We start from the raw sequence: 14,767 nt of genomic DNA, 5'->3' as shown, positions 1-14,767 counted from the left end.
TAGAATAAGAAATGTCTGTCAGAGACAGAGTTGTCATCAAGCCAGAAAGAGATACTTTCCAAAGTGACTCTGTTGTTACTTCTTCTGTGGAGAAATATGCTAAAGAGAATTAATTGCAGTGCTGTAAAGAGTAAGATGACAAGTGTTTGCAGTAGAGCATGAACTGCTGAATGCATACAACAACTGGCTAATGAGAAACCACAGTAAGATGTGTTTTGATCAATATCTATGCTAAAAATCAGGCAGCACTACAGCACTGTAGAGAAATTTGAAGGCATGATAGGGATAACTAAGTACAGTGACATATGTGTATAACAGATCATAGTGAAGCCCATTATTTTGCACATTAACTAAAAAAACTGAGTTAGAAAACAAAGAGGTGAGAACAAAATTTTAATCAGAGTTGAATAGATCCAAAAGTAAATGGTACCAGTGCAAAGAGATTTCAGGACATCAAGAAGAAAGAAAACTACAAAAAGAAAAGCTGGATATAATTTCCTAAGGGTACATACAAGGTGCTATGAGACTCAACACAACATCTATTTCTGCCTGGGACAGGTGAAGTATGAAACCACAACAGCAGGTCTACATTGACAGAGCCTTTATGCAGTGGAGCTGGATCTTAGCATTTAAGACTGATGCAAATCCTCAGAGATGAATCCATTCACAAGTGAGCCAAATCATTTAAAACAGCATATAATTTCCATATAGTAAACTCAGTAAAAAACAACATTGCTTGGTCTTTTTTAACTCACCCATAAGGCATCAAAAGGACATCTAGCATAAAGTCCAAAAGCAGCTGAACAGTCTTTGGTTTCTCAGCAAGATTAAAAGGAGAAGCTGATTTTGATGATTCAGCTGGGTATTTCATGTGAAAAAGGGTTGGTATTAAAAGATGCATTAAGCTGAAAGAAAAATTACATTTATTGAAACTACTTTATCATTCAATTTTTATACATGTGAATAACAACAAAGAACAGTTAATAAAAGTTGGCAATTATATCAGGAACTGTTCATTTATGATATCAATTATGTACGAAAATCCTAATTTAGGGAGTGGTACTGATTTCCTAATCCCAGCACCCAGTAGACAGAGGTAGGCAATATCTGTGAGTTTGAGGTGAGCCTGATCTTCAGAACAAGTTCCAGGACAGCCAGGGCTACATCTCAAAAAAGAGAAAAAAAAAGAAAGAAAGAAAATTAAGACTCTCAAAGTATTAAGATGAGCATGGTAGTGCTGTGGGAGTATGATCCTGTACACAGTAAAGATTTGTCACTCATATAGGTTTAAAAAAATGCTGATTGGCCAGTAGCTAGGCAGGAAGTATAGGCAGGGCAACCGGACTAGGAGAATTCTGGGAAGAGAAAAGGCAGCCAGACTCAGAGGAAGCAAGATTTGAATGACTCAGTGAGAAAAAGTACCAAGTCCATGGATAAACATAAACAAGAATTATGGGTTCATTTAAATTGTAAAAGTTATTAATAAGCCTCAGCTAAAAGGCCAAACAGTATATAATTATGTTATAATTAATATAAGTCTCTGTGTGTTTCTTTGGGACTGAACAACTGGCTGCAGGACCAGGCAGGACAGAAACTTCTATACATGGTGGTGCACACCTTTAATCCCAGCACTCTAGAGGCAGAGGCAGGTGGATTTCTGAGTTCAAGGCCAGCCTGGTCTACAGAGCAAGTTCCAGAACAGTCAGGACTACAATAGCAACCCTGCTAGCAAGAAAGAAAAGAAAAAGAAAAGAAAAAATTTTGAATGAAAAAAAAAGAATTGAAATGATATTAAAATATTAAATTTTCAACATGGTCAAAAAAGAAAGAAAGAAAAGAAAAGAAAGTCAAAGTATTAAGAAATTATTAGCATTTAGCCAAGGTGATCCATCACTTTAAAACTTCGAGAAAATATAATAGACTTGATGTTACCAAAGGGTATTTCAAATTAAATTTTAAAAAATAAAGTCAAATATGTCCTTTAAATAAAAAATTAATTTTTTATTTATTTTTATTTTATGTGCATTTGTGTTTTGCCTGCATGCATGTCTGTGTGAAGGTGTTGGATTCACTGAACTGGAGCCACAGACAGTTGTGAACCGCCATGTGGGTGCTGAGAACTGAACCCGGGTTCTCCTGGAAGAGCAGTCAGTGCTCCTAACCACTGAGCCATCTCTCCAACACCCTAAAAATTTAATTGCTAATTTTGTTTATAAATACCCACAGTCCTTTTCTCAGGGTTTCTGAAGTCCTAGATTTGAGCCCCAGCACCATTATCAATCAACTGATTGATCAATTAGTAAGTAAACAGAACTGGAAATATCTTTCTCATTGATGGGTCTGAGATACAGATCTTTTCCCTAAGCCAACAGACAAATGATATCCAAGTCCTTCCAATTTTCCAGCACCTATTTTAATATCATATCAAAAATTCTCTATTGCTTCCAGAAGTTGCCGAGAAATGTCTTATACTTCAAGACAGAAATTTTTTGATTAAAAATTTTCCTTTTTGTTATTTAACACATGTATAGGTACCTCGCCTACATGTATGTCTGTATACCACAAGAATAATCTAGTGCCCAGAGGCAAGAAAAGGGTGCTGGATCCCCTAGAACTGGAGTTAACAAATGGCTGTGAGCCACCATGTGGGTGACAGGAATTGAACCTGGGTTCTCTGAAAAAGCAGCCAGTGCTCTTAACTACTGAGCCATTTCTCCAGACTCAAAATGATATTTAACATCACATAAATTTACCACTTAAAAACAAATAACAAAAACTAAAGCAGTTAGGTTTACACATTTTTAATGTTCACATCAAGAACTTTTATAATGCTATTAATAAAATAATAACTAAAATAATAACAGAAAACTCAATTATCTTTCAGCTAAATGAGTTCGATCCCTTTCCATTTGCCAAATGAAATCAAATGTGACCTGTATTTGAAAGACACTCAGTTGCTGACTCTTGCAGATAAGAAATAGGTAATGAGGAAAAGCCATACCTATCCTGCTGTGGCTGAGGCTTCCCTTCCATGGCAGTAAGAAGCGTAGGGGCCAATTCACATTGTTTTTCCACTGGCAGGCGAGGGTAGCCCATCTTAACATAAATTATAGTGAAATTCTAATGCAGTAAAAGAAAAGCAAGTGAGTATGAAAGGAAAATATGATTACAAGAAGTTATAGTTATAACAAAATCATGAAAAAAAAATCATCCTCTCCACAGACTTATTACAGCTTAGTCAAGTTACCGATGTATTCAGGGTAAGAAGTCAAGCACAACTTATTCAAACTGTTTGTTTTAAAGTGGGCTTTTTATACAAGAAAGGTGACTTAACCGAAAGTAGTCATATGTGTAATTACTGTTATCTGGAAGTAAAACAGCATCTAAGTCTGCATTACCATCAGTCTCCCAGACTGCTGTATTAGGTACTCGACACATGTTAACAAACCCCAGGCTTCCCTTTCCCAGCTGGTCAGTTACTAAAACTATCTTTGGAAACTGCAGCAGTCTGGTTCCTCACTTCAGTTACACATCAGCAATGGATGACAGAGGAGCCAGGGAAACTCAGGGTTATCAGTAGTTCTATAACCCATGTAAAATTCACAACCGTAGCAAACCCACGACATAAATCCATATTTATATATAAGACAGAGCTACTCATCTGAAGGATTAGTCAGAAAAAATGAAAAGGTTTCATAAGGCCTTCTGTTTAGCACAGTTATTGGGCCTCATTGATTATATTGTCTTAAAGATATTATCCCTAATAGAACTGTCTGTCAAAAACAGGCACAACACCTCCAAAAGTTGTAACTCCTGCTAAAACAACTTATTAAATTTTGCCATATTGTTAAAAATCAAAAGAACCAGGAAAACAGTCTTCATATAATATCATTTCTTATATTTTGTTTTCATGAAATGGAATGAAGAGGAATATTTGCCAGTTTCAGGTGTACTCCACTACAGAAAGGGTATCTTTTGAATACACACATCAGAAACAGTATTGCTTGCTGTGACGTTTTGTTTGTGTTTTAACAAATTAAGCTTGCCTAAAGATCAGAGCGCAGAGCTAAGCCACTACAGGCAAGGCAGTGGTGGCTCACACCTTTAATCCTAGTACTTGGGAGTCGCACGCCTTTAATCTCAGCACTAGGAGGTGAAGACAGGAAGGGATATGACTGGACAGGAATATAAGGTGGGAGGAGACAACTCAGATGCAGTCTGAGATGCAGTCTGAAGCAGATAGAGGAAACAGTCTGAGGACACGACTGTCCTTTTAGTCTCAGAATTCAGTAGAAGTAAAAGGTCTCTCTAGTGGCTGGCTGTACTGCTTCTCTGATCTCTCAGCTTTCACCCCCAATATCTAACTCCATGTTTTTATTAAGAACAATCAGAATTCATGCTACATCTGGCACCCACAATTGCTTTCTCATGCTCATGTGTTGTAACCCTTCTCTCTATTCAGATTTGTCTCATATACTAAGAATAAAATCACTGTTATTTACATAAAAATAAAAATTGTATGTACTTGCAATATAGCTCAGCAGAATGCTTGCCTTACACGTAAAAGGCCCTGGGTTTAATCCCTAATACCATTAAAAAAATTATATATATATATACATATATATATATATTATAAAGTACCATGTGACATTTTAGTATATATATATATATATATATATATATATATATACATTATATGTTTCCATTAGGCTAAACATACCCTTAAATATCTACCATTCATTAAAGCAAACCCTTGAAAAGCCTTTTTCCTCCCTTGCTTCCTGCTGAGTTATTTTGTTTTTCCTATGTGTGTGTGTTTCTTCTCTTTTTTATTTTTTCAAGAAGAACATTCCATTCCATTGCTCAGGCTAGTCTTGACTTTCTACCTGCCTCTACCTAACAAGTCAATGGGACTGTAGGTCCCACCCCACACTGGGCGCCTCTAGCTATTTGATGTCAGATATCAGACTGTTACCCATAGTCACCCTAACTAGACAATAGCAGAGCAGAAGTTTCTGTTCTCTAACTTTGCTCCTAGTAATGAACCTTTTCCCAGCTTCTGATAACCTCTATTCTACGCTTAATTTCTAAGGACTAAAGTGTTCAGGTTCTCTATAAGTAAAGACCTGGTGGTCATTTCACCAACATTTCTTTGTTCAGTGTAAATTGACATTCATTACCATGTCCCTATAATGTTCTTTGAAGCAATATTACCTGTGAATCAGTACTCTGTGAAAAAACAGCATGCGATTTAAAGTAAAAATATTTCTATTAGATATGGTCTAAGAATAAAATTCTAAAGTTGCCAACATACATTGATGGCATCAACAACACAGTAAAAGGATTTACTATAAATTTTTAAAAAAAGAAAAAAAAACATTCCAAAACAAACCAATTCTCACCGTGACAAAGGAAACTGCAGCAGGGTCCTGGTACTGAACCAATAGTGTCTCTACTGGGAGTTGTATTTTGGGGCGGCTTTTTATACGTTTGTTCAGATGGACCAGCAGTTCCATTACCTAAAGCAAAGATAGAAGAACCGAAGTTACCAATCATATCTTAAAAATAAAAGTTTAATTTCTTAGACATTACTTATTTTGGTGAAAAGTAGCTACTTTATTCTTTTTAAGGACTATAAAGTTGGTATCTCAGAAAGGGATGTATCAGAACCAGAAACACAGCATCTGAATTTCTGAGATCCCAAGAATATAAAATAGAAGATTCTACTGTTTCTAGATACACTTAGTCTGTCAAATCTACTTCTGAGAAAAAGTGGTAGAAACACTGAGTTCTGGGGATTAGATGTGCTTCAAGCTGAAACCAGTTTTAGAAAAGAACAAGGGTCTCAAAGAATATGGCAAATTATATCTGGATGAAACCCAGAATGGTAAGAATTCAGAAAAGCAAGGTCTGGATTACAATAGAATTTAGCAAAACACTGAAGTACATTTCCTTTATCCTGAAAATCATCTGATACCAATAAAGAATTCAAGTAAAAGTTGGGCAGTGGTATCACAGGCCTTTAATCCCAGCATTCAAGAGGCAAAAGCAGGCAGATCTTTATGAGTTGGAGGACACCCTGATCTACAGAGTGAATTCCAGGACAAACCCTGTCTGCAAAAAAAAAAAAAAAAAAAAATTAAATAAAAAAATAACAACCTTCTTCCTCCTCTATTAGTGGGAAAGGAACAAAAGCAGAAATTAACACATCAACAATTCCTGTGTGTGGAAAGAAAGGAAAATATACAAGTTTATGATAAATGGCCTCGGTCTTACTCCAGTATAATATGTACTAAGAGAGAAGAAATTCAACATTTTTTTAAACTCTAACCTAAAAAAGACTGAACATTTTAACTAGTCTGGAGGGCTGGCTGTATCTATGATATATTATTCCTGAAACATACAATGAAGCCTCAAAGCACACATTAGTGAAAACTACAGTTTGGGTGACTAAGTATAGTGCTGATATGAATATATTTCCTTTCAAAACATATGTGCTTATTTTTGTTGGATATAAATCCAAGACTACAAGTGTTTAATCACGAAGTTATGCACACACCCAGTTTAAGCAGTTACTTCCAAGTAGTTTCCAAAGTGAACAGTAATTTGTACTCCTGCAGTAGTACATGAGCACTCAAGTTGTTCCACAGCCTTGCTAACGTCAGGTATGGTCAGGCATTAACTTTTTGCTATTCTTATTTTTGGTTGTGAGCCTAGCCTTTAAAAGTTGAGTCATCTCTCCAGCACAACTTTTTGCTATTGTAGTAACTATGAACAAAAAAAAAGTTAACTAATACAGAATTCTACTTAGCAAACCTCATTTTCCTTAAAATTAATAAGTTGATACTAATTAGTACCAAAAAAACCCAAGGTTTTAGCTCTCTTTCAGTCAATTTATCCACAACTAAAAGCTATATTATGTAACATCCCACTTAAGTCAAACATACATTATGAAATTGATGGTAAGGACTCAAAGTTCCACAAAGTCAACAAACAAAATCAATACAACTAACTCTGGTTATAAAATTCGAGTATAAAATTTTACACTGTCTAAAGACAGTACAAAAATAAAGAAAAAGAAAGAAAATAAAAAGAATGGTTGCTTAATATGCACAAGGTCCTGGGTTCAATCATATGCATAAAAGAAAATAAAAGGCTGGAAGTAGTGGCGCATGCCTTTAATCCCAGCACTTGGGAGGCAGAGGCAGATGGATCTCTGTGAGTTCGAGGACAACCTGGTCTACAGAATCATTCAGGACAGCCAGCAACCAGGACTGCACAGAAGAAACCCTCTCTCAAAAGAAAAAGAAGAAAAAAAGCCAACAACAACAAAAAAACCAAATAACAAAAATAAATGCTGAGGAGACTATGGTATAAATGAGTTCTATTTAAAAATAAATGTTCTATGAGTCTTATTTTATATATTTTATTAAAGGGGAAAAATGCATTCTGTATTTGTGCTCAATATCTATACATTTTATTAACAATACTACTCAAATGACAATTATTACACTGTTCTAAAATTTACAAGGCATAAAGTATAAGACTATATACTATGAAAGTAGATTCCTATCAAGAATCCACTCTCTAAAAGTCAAAATAACACACAAGAAAAGTTCTATTACTGCCTTCAGAGTGATTTTTAACCCCTATTTACTTTGACTAACTTTGGATGAATTAAATTTATTCTCATAAATACAGCAAAAAATTAACATATGTAGCCATTACACAGAAGCAGTATCTGGCAGAAACCAAGTTAATTTTGAAGTTACTCATCTGTTAAGTCCCTGTTTATAAAGTACATTGTTAGTCATGTGACATAAGGCAAATTACTTACCTTCTCTGAGTTCCAGTTTTTTCATCTATAAAATAGGAATAATTAGAGCACCTATACCTCACAGAATTGCTAAACTGAGACACTGTCCAATAATTTTGGCTATTACTATTAATTTAAGGATCATTATTCCCATTTGTAGGACTCAAATGATAATACATCAAAGGCAAACAACAAGATTCAATGAAAAGATATGTCAAAGAGTAGTATGATATTAAAGTATACCAGCTTTAAGTATTATTTCTTTGTCCCAGAAATTCTCAATTTTGCTTAAGAGTAAATCACTCTGCCAATAAATACATATATAATACACTGTAATTGATAATAAAACATTAAATTTGTACATCAAAATGTATCTAATCAAAATATTAACCTACTGCAAACTGTAGAAAACTGTAATCCATGACTATTAATATACAAGACTAGAAGACAGTCTCGAGACAACTGTACAGTGTTAGCAGCAAACAGCCTCCGGGCACACTGAGATCCACAGTCCACAAACAGGAATTGTTTTAAAGCTTATGAAGGACTTTTCTCAGGATCACGAATACCCTTTAGGACTGCAGATGTAACAGTGGTAGAACACACACTTCTCATGCACAAAAGCCTGGGTGGTAGCCATCCAAAGCACAACCAAAGGAAAAATTAAACAGAACTGTCAGATTTCAGTCCAGAATGAAAAATAAAAGAAGGAAAATTTTGTATCAAATACTTCAAAACTAAAAACAATATTCTTATTAATAGTTCATCTAAAAAAAAGCAAACACTGTGTGTCAGTGTAACTGAAAAATATAACCAGAATAGCAAAGACAACTTGAAAAACGGGTCTTTATTCATTATGAGCATGCTTGGAAACATAAGAAATGAAAAAATGTATTTGGTGACCAAGGTATCTTGGTATTTTGTATTTTAAACTTAAAATCCTCACTCACCTATTCATTCTTTGGTCTTTTAAGAATTCGTTAATAGCCAGGAGTGGTGGAGCATGCCTTAAATTCTAGTACACAGAAGGCTAAGGCAGACAGATCTGTAAGTTCAAGGTCTACACAGAGTTCCAGGTCAGTGGGGGTTATATTGTGAGACTCTTAAAAAGTCATTAAATAAGTAAACATAAGCAAATAAAAGTTTGTCAACCATTCTAAATTCAATTTGGTCTCTAAAATGTGGAGAAGAACCCCTTCACATTATTTTGTAAACCTAGCACTTAATGCATAATCATCATTATCATATATATATAAATCTTGAGGAAATTTTTGAATAAAATAGATATATTGCAAATAAAAAGAGGAAAATAAACCTAAATACTAGTTTGCCTTTTGAAACAGCTCATCCCTAAGAAAAATTAACCTAAGCTAGGCTGAGTGATATACTGTCAAGTATTTAGAAAGCACTGGGTCAGAGACCAGCACAATAAACAAATACGCAAACAAACAAATACTATAATTTTGATAATAGAGACCAATAAACTAGAGCTAAGAGCTGAGAAGAAGCGCAGTCAGTAAAGAGCCTGCTACGCAGGCCTAAGTTCAAGCCCACAGAATCCATGTTATTTGGGTTTGGTTTTTCAGGACAGGGTTCTATTGAGGAATATTATTTTTAGGTGTGTAACTTTTGTTTATGCTACATTTGTTTAACTCTGTGAAGCTGTGAGTCTTTGCCTGTCTAAAACACCTGATGGTCCTAAAAAAAGAGCTGAAGGGCCAATTGCAAGGCAGGAGCAATGACGGACAGGGCTGGCAGGCAGAGAGAATAAGTAGAAGGAGAAATGAAGAGGAGGAGCAAGAGAACAAGGAGAGGAGGACATCATGGGCCAGCCAAAGTAAAATATACAGAAGTAAGAAAAGAAAAAAGCCCAAAGGCAAAAGGTAGTCAGAATAATTTAAGCTAAGAAAAGCTGGCGAGAAATTAGGCAAACTAAGGCCAGGCACCCATAACTAAGACTGTAGACCAAGCTCACCTCAAATTCAGAGATCCACCTGCCTCTGCTTCCTGAATGCTGGGATTAAAGGAGTGTGCCACCACCCAGCCAATAAGAATCCTTGCTTTAAAAAAGAAAAGAAGCTATACATAATGCCACATATACCTGCACTGGGGAAATAAAGCCAGCAGGGTTGTTGGGCTCATTGGCCAACCAAGTCTAGTCAAATCAGTGAGGCCCATGTGTAGTAAGAGATCGTGCCTTAAGGAAAAAGTGGAGGGGCTGAAAAGATGCCACAGGATTTAAGAGCACTGGCTGCTCTTTTAGAGGATCCAGATTCAATTCCCAGCACATATGGTGGCTCACAACCATCTGTAACTCCAGTTCCAGAGGATCTGATTGCCCTCTTCTGGCCTCAGTGGGCATCAGGCATCTACATGGTACAGCAGACATTCATACAGGCTAAACATCCATGCAGACAAATATTTAAAAATCTTGTAAACATATTTAAAAAGTGGAATACAACTGGGAAAGCAATCCAACATCATTTTCTAGCCTTTATATGTGTACAGTCACATGCCATGAAAACATGTACATACACACAAAAACATACAAAAAAAGAACCCTGAAAACAAGAATGAAATTTCTACATTTGGAAGGATAATAATACAACAAAAGTGAATGATACATAACCTAAAATTTGAAACAGGTAATTAAAAAGGGATTATTTTCTACAAAAAAGAAAAGAAAAAGAAATATAGTATCTTAAGTAAACCAGTTTGTTTGCTTTTATTATACTAAAATTACTCAGCATAAACTAAAACAATGGTTCTTTGGCTACTTCCTGAACTCCACTTTCAGCTTCTAGTCCAAATAGCTCTAGCAGTTAAGTAAAGATATCACTACCACCCACTCAAATCAGTACTGTAGAACTCTGCTTCCTCCTATCATCCATCCTCATCCACTGAGGGAATCTCTGTGGCCTTGTTGAGCTCACCAAGGGCATCACATTCAGTCCCAACTAGGAATCTATCATCTCTTAACCTGGTAGATCTCTCTTCCTGCTTATCAAGAAGCCTCACATCAATCCATACTCAGTCATAACCACATTCCCATCTTCTTCCATCTACTCCTTTCTTTTTCCCTCTTAACAAATGTAAAATGTGCTCCATGCATTTTATTACTTGGTATGCAGCTGGTGATGTTGTTTTGAAAAGTAAAACCTTCTTAGGTGATAAAATCTCACTGGAATAAGTTGGTCCCTGGGGAGGTGCTCTGGCTTTATAGCCAGGCCTCACTTCCCTTCCATTCTCTGCTTACTGAGTGACTATATGACTTCATAGTCTTACTATAATGCCTTAAACCGTGAGTCAAAGTAAATTCTTCCTTCTTTAGGTGTAGTGATAGTTTGTGTTTTAACAAATAAAGCTTGCCTGGAGATCAGAGTGCAGAGCTAAGCCACTAGAGGCCAGGGAATGGGCACACACCTTCAATCCCAGGACTCAGAGGCAGAGGGATCTCTGTGAGTTCAAGGCACACAAAGGTGATCAGGTGGAGACGGGAGTGGCATGGCTGGGTGGAGAGAGCATAAGATGGAAGGAGACAGGAGCTCAGTGCAGATGGTAGTGCAGATGCAGTCTGAGGTGCAGCCTGAAGCAGTCAGTCAGAGGACAGAGTCTAAGGATTTCATAGAGGTAAATAGTATCTCTAGTGGCTGGCTGCACTGCTTCTCTGATCTCTCAGCTTTCACCCCCTAATATCTGACTCCAGGTTATTAAGAACAATTAGAATTCACACACAGTTAAGTATTTTGTGTCAGCAATAGAGAAAAGTAACAAATACAGAATGTCCCATAAGGCATACAGAAAATTTACAGTAAATAACCAGGCTACTATCACTAAACAGATATCAATCTGTAAAAGAATTTTGATACCCTGAGAGCAAGAAAAGTCCACTGAAGGGTCTTAAATAAGAGAATGACATGCCTAAAAAGAAATCTACCTCAACAAATAAGGATTAACAGCACGTAAAGATTAACACATATATGGTAAGACTGTCCATCTTTTCCAGCAGCAAACAAAACAGACATTCTAGAAGATAATCTTCCTATTGAACTCAAATCAGGCCTTTTAGGGCAGACATTCAAGTTAACATCAATCAATTATAATATCACAGGAGATGAAACCTAATGACAGATCAAAGACCAGAAGCTCTATCACAAATATACTGGAAAAAATAATGAACTATTCTACAGATTAAAGGGAAACATATTCTATAAAGAACAATTTAAAAATAAAATAGTGATATTATAGTTATATATCTTTATGAAATAGTATTTTGTAGAACATAAAGTATAAATTACATTAGAATAGTCTGCTTTCAAAAACTTTATTTGCTTACCTTTATTACCTTTATTCAAGGATATATTCACCATCAACCAATGATTAAACAACATTTCCCCTTCCTACACTGGCTTTCATATTCGGTTTTAGATCAGTCCAGATGATTATCTCGATTAAAGCACCTGGCACTGATAACAAGCACGCACTGGGTAGTAAAGGCAGCTACCCCAGGCAGTTAAGCTTTTCCATCAGAAGCTGATTCTTAGACTTACCATACATTTGGAAAGGTAATTAGGATCTTAGGCGTACATTACAACAATGGAAATCTTTTTAAAAACCTCACTTCATGATATACACTCTTCACCAATTATTTCCCCCCAAATGGCCCCCAACATGCTTACCTTTTTCCGTACTCCTTCTTGAGTGCTGGACAGTTTGAGCAAAACAGGAGGAAGGAATTTAGATATAATATTTTGTAACTGTTCATCTGTTTCAGCATGGCCAAGTCGTAAAAAGACCCGTTCAAGCTGATCTATAATATAAAAAGAAAACAAGAGAAATTGACAAACCAAACATAACCAAGCCTATTTTTATAACATAATCCTATTTTCTGTACTGCAGATCCTTCAAACAAGAATTTCAATTAGACTAGCCCTTCAATTGACTCTGACACACCAGGAAGTACTGCTTTAAAGGTCTAATAGCTAATCATGTGCTACTCTGCAACTGTCTGGGGACATTTAATCTCTAGAAAGGAGAACAGCCAAGAGTAATGAAATTCCTTCCTACATACAAAGTTACTTTGTCTTTCTGAAGGACTTAGTTATTAAGAAAGGATATGCTCCTCAGAGAGTGTAAGGCTTCCCAAGTGGGGTGAAAGGAAGGTGGGGAGAGCAGGAAGAGGTGAGGGAGTGGGAACTGGGATATTATTATAAAATGAGAAAAGATTGTTCTAAAAATAAATTTAATAAAAAATAAAGTAGGTGATGTATCTAGTTGGAGGAAACATCATAGGGAACATACTTGAATGAATATATGTTGTCATTAACCATATCCTGCCCATCTCTTCTCCTGCATGACTACGGATTATAACCTCTGAAATTGTGCTAAAATAAATATTACCACCCTCTAAAAAAAAAAAAAAAAAGAAAGGATATGCAGGGCGGTGGTGGTGCATGCCTTTAAACCCAGCACTCGGGAGGCAGAGGCAGGCCTGGCTAGCAGAACACAACAGAAGAACTTTATTTAACTAGATGTCAGGAACAACCTAACTGATGAGGTTTCTCCAAAGACAGAATCACTGACTACTACTGTGTTGTAGCTGAATCAGAAAATCAGAGACAAGTTTCCCACAGGAAACTTACAGTGAGAAAATGTTAGACAAGACCATAGGGGTGTGTTCAGCAAAAGGTAGACAGCAATTATTAAACAAGCCGCCGTGTATCTTTGACAAGTATACTATAGGACAGAGGGAAAGGTGACAGAGAGGGAACTCGCACAAATGCCAAATATCTAGCTGCAAATTACTGTCAACTTTCTGGTATTTTCAGTATTGGGGGAAAATGGTACTGTATGAGATACTTGTTCCTCAAAGTCTCTTGCAAAAAGTATCAGAGCACTAAGCAAAGTGATGCATGACTATAATCCAGCATTTAGAAGGCTGAAGTAAAAGGATCACGCTGAGTTTAAAGTCACCCTGTTCTGCATAACAAGATACTATCTCAAAAAGGCAGATGAGGATGACTCACAAGTAAAAGCTCTTGGTGTACAAACAAAGATCCAAGTTCAAATAACCAGAACTCAGGTAAAAACCTGGATATATGTAATCAAGTGGCTATAACTTTAACATTGTGAATAAGCAGACACACAAGGAAAGTCAGGGCTTACTGATCACCAGCCTAACTCCAGGTTCGGTAAGCAAGAGCAACCCTGCCTCAAGTGAATGATGTGTAGAGTAAGAGCAACACATTCAAAACCTTCTCTGGCCTCCCTGTTATAAGGACAAACATTTCTGCACACACACATAGGCATGCATATTACACACCACATACACATTCACACACACGCAAACATCACACATCACTTGTAAAAAAAATTATCAGTGGCAATGAATGAGCTGGAAATGTTCTATATCTTGATCTGGACAACATGCACTATATCTCAATTTAAGAATAAATTTTTAAGCCTTCACTATGCAGTGATAAAAACAGAAAACACTTTCAGGTGAACTAATATAGCTACTAAAATTTACTTTAAATAATAAGTAGACTATTAGCCAATAGACAGGTGTCAGAAGTCATACAAATGAAACTCAGACTACCCACTGACTAATAATTAGCCAAGTTTTATAACAGATACTAAGAATTATTTTGTTTGCCTCAAATAATCTCTCTGTGAAGAAAGATGGGCATCTATTAGTCGAGTGAGTCCTAAAGAGACAAGAAACAGCAACACCCTCGTAGCAATGTGCAAACCCTATATCCAGCATGAATCTTGTTTCTAAATATCATTCTGTAATAAAAGGGAACAGATTTCTCGGCAAACTAACAATCCCAGGGCTTAGGACAGGGAAAACGATTATATTAGAAAGGTCAGTCTAAATATCTTACAATATTAGAGATGACATGAAGCACCAAGAAGGGATAGAAATCAACTGAAAGAGCTCCTACTGGC

The 14,767-nt window shown here is 36.2% G+C and overlaps 1 protein-coding gene across 4 annotated transcripts in view; it reads right to left on the bottom strand.

Annotated features, from left to right (window-relative positions):
* Window positions 1-14,767, bottom strand: part of Ecpas (Ecm29 proteasome adaptor and scaffold) — a 116,181-nt gene that overhangs the window by 77,752 nt on the left and 23,662 nt on the right. For all 4 annotated transcript variants that reach the window (XM_075967129.1, XM_075967128.1, XM_075967130.1 and 1 more), the window contains 4 exons: window positions 12,496-12,626; window positions 5,403-5,519; window positions 3,002-3,120; window positions 756-905 (listed from right to left, as the gene is read on the bottom strand). In XM_075967129.1, coding sequence (XP_075823244.1) covers window positions 756-905; window positions 3,002-3,120; window positions 5,403-5,519; window positions 12,496-12,626 — 517 coding nt within the window. The remainder of the gene's footprint in view (window positions 1-755; window positions 906-3,001; window positions 3,121-5,402; window positions 5,520-12,495; window positions 12,627-14,767) is intronic.

This window comes from Microtus pennsylvanicus, chromosome 3 (assembly GCF_037038515.1).
Source record: "Microtus pennsylvanicus isolate mMicPen1 chromosome 3, mMicPen1.hap1, whole genome shotgun sequence".
In the NCBI taxonomy this organism is placed as follows: domain Eukaryota; kingdom Metazoa; phylum Chordata; class Mammalia; order Rodentia; family Cricetidae; genus Microtus; species Microtus pennsylvanicus.
The sequence above is the reverse complement of the archived record's forward strand: the minus strand, read 5'-3'. Positions and strand labels throughout refer to the sequence as shown.